The 2,142-nt window shown below is 49.6% G+C and overlaps 1 protein-coding gene across 1 annotated transcript; it reads left to right on the top strand.

The window, feature by feature from the left end:
- The first annotated feature begins 250 nt into the window (after positions 1-250).
- LOC139477325 (uncharacterized) lies at positions 251-874 on the top strand. The gene has a single exon (XM_071259877.1). The coding sequence runs from the start codon at positions 251-253 to the stop codon at positions 872-874; it is 624 nt and encodes a 207-aa protein (XP_071115978.1).
- The last annotated feature ends 1,268 nt before the right edge of the window (positions 875-2,142 follow it).

Genomic DNA, 2,142 nt, shown 5'->3' with positions numbered 1-2,142 from the left:
CCGTTTTATTGCAATTTCGATATTGATTACCGATCAGATCGTCTTGACTGGAGGTCGACATTTTGTTTGAAGCAATTGCAAGTGATATGAGAGGTGGAATCTGATAGGTCAATAGGAGGGACATAGAAGGGACATAACTCGTAATAGCCACGGATGGCGCTACGATCGAGCCTGGAAATTCCAGCCTAGTTCGGCAAGGATGGATACTGGACTTAAATAGTCAGTTAACGCCCCTGCCTCGAATAAGTGCATGATAACATCCCCAACACCCTCCCTACAGCCCCCAACACCCTCCCTACAGCACCCAACACCCTCCCTACAGCCCCAACACCCTCCCCACAGCACCCTACACCCTCCCTACACCCCCAACACCCTCCTTACAGTCCCCCAACAAACCCCCTACAGCCCCCCCAACACCCTCCCTACTCCCCCCAACACCCTCCCTACAGCCCCAACACCCCCTACAGCCCCAACACCCTCCCTACAGCCCCCCAACATCCTCCATACAGCCCCAACTGCCTCCCTACAGCCCCCAACACCTTCCCTACAGCGTCCAACACCCCCCTACAGCCCAACACCCTCCCTTCAGTCCCCAAACACCCTCCCTACAGCCCCCAACATCTTCCCTACAGCGTCCAACACCCCCCTACAGCCCAACACCCTCCCTTCAGTCCCCAAACACCCTCCCTACAGCCCCCAACATCTTCCCTACAGCGTCCAACACCCCCCTACAGCCGCCAACATCTTCCCTACAGCCCCCAACATCCTCCCTACAGCCCCCAACACCTTCCCTACAGCGTCCAACACCCCCCTACAGCCCAACACCCTCCCTTCAGCCCCCCCCCCCCCTCCCCACCCCATCCTCCCAGTCTAAAAATGTCTGAGAAGATTGTAGAAGTAACTGTTCACTTAAACAATGTATTTTCTGCCCCGAAAATGTTCTTACAGACTGCTCATACACGCTGATCCCTTTTATCACCAGGGCGGATCGATGTAGACAATCAGAGCTATCTGCTCCGCGAATGTGTGCGATACGTTCAAGTGTTAACAACTCATCACCAAACATGAAGAATGGCAAACTTCATCAAAAGCAACGACAGATTTCATCGACTATATGTCTCTCAGAATTATCACCGAGCTCTGCCACGAGGAGTGTCCAGTGGTGTAACAGGATTAGCTGTTTATCAAACAAACAATTATTTACCATTGCTGTTTACTTCCAACGATACTCTGTGAGCATTGAACCCAACCGAACATCAATGCTCGGGATAGCCTTGCTTCAAATCTGTACTGAACGATAAGTCCATTAATGCATAGTAATAATATAGGAAAATGGGCAAGCTTAGGTAAGCGGACGCCAGTCTTTAATGGGACATCTTGTTCTTATTATTTATATAATCGGGGAATTACGAAATATACCAAAGATAATTTCCTTAGAGACTTGGGCGAGTCTATTCTCGGGGCCGAGGTTGCGTTTAACACGACATATCGGTGCCTTCCCTTCCCCGTGGCATTCTGTCAATTGCTCTCTGCTTTTGTTTTATAATGTAGGCAACCGTTTCAGCCTTAAGACTCGGGGTGCAAGTAAGGTTTCTACAAGTCAGACAGTGGCTAACACGAAAAGTGAGTGTCTGAGTTTGTTTTTACGCCGCTTTTAACAATATTCCAGCAATATCAGGACGGTAGACACCAGTCTTGGGCTTCACACATTTTGTCCATGTGGGAATCGAACCCGGATCTTCCGCGTGACGAGCTTATATTTAACCACTAGGCTACCACGCCGCCCCTATCATAAGCTGTGGTGAAACGGGATGCTAGATGTGGAATTGTATTGTGTAAGACTTACCGATAGCTGATGCTGGACTGACTTGCATGGCTTCCAAGCGGTTTGATAGTCCCTGTTCTGACATCTGTACTAACTAGCTGAGGATCAAAAGTCTCATGATGAATTGGTCAGTCGTACAGCCACTACTCAGTCTTAATTGCAATTCGTCCCGAGCAATACATTACCTCCGTATTTAATTTGGTGTCCCGTTGAGCACTGATACGTTGTGGCATTCACCAGTCTTTGTGTTTCAGGAACAATTTGGCTACACGTCAGCAGGGTATGTGCGGCCCTGCGTACCTCGTACCTGACTCCAC

Source organism: Haliotis cracherodii, unplaced genomic scaffold (assembly GCF_022045235.1).
Source record: "Haliotis cracherodii isolate W230 unplaced genomic scaffold, xgHalCrac1.p SCAF_33, whole genome shotgun sequence".
Lineage (NCBI taxonomy): Eukaryota > Metazoa > Mollusca > Gastropoda > Lepetellida > Haliotidae > Haliotis > Haliotis cracherodii.
This window is presented reverse-complemented; position numbering and strand designations above follow the sequence as displayed.

Coding starts and splice junctions, on each gene's coding strand:
- LOC139477325 (XM_071259877.1), top strand. CDS start 251: ATGATAACATCCCCAACACCCTCCCTACAGCCCCCAACACCCTCCCTA.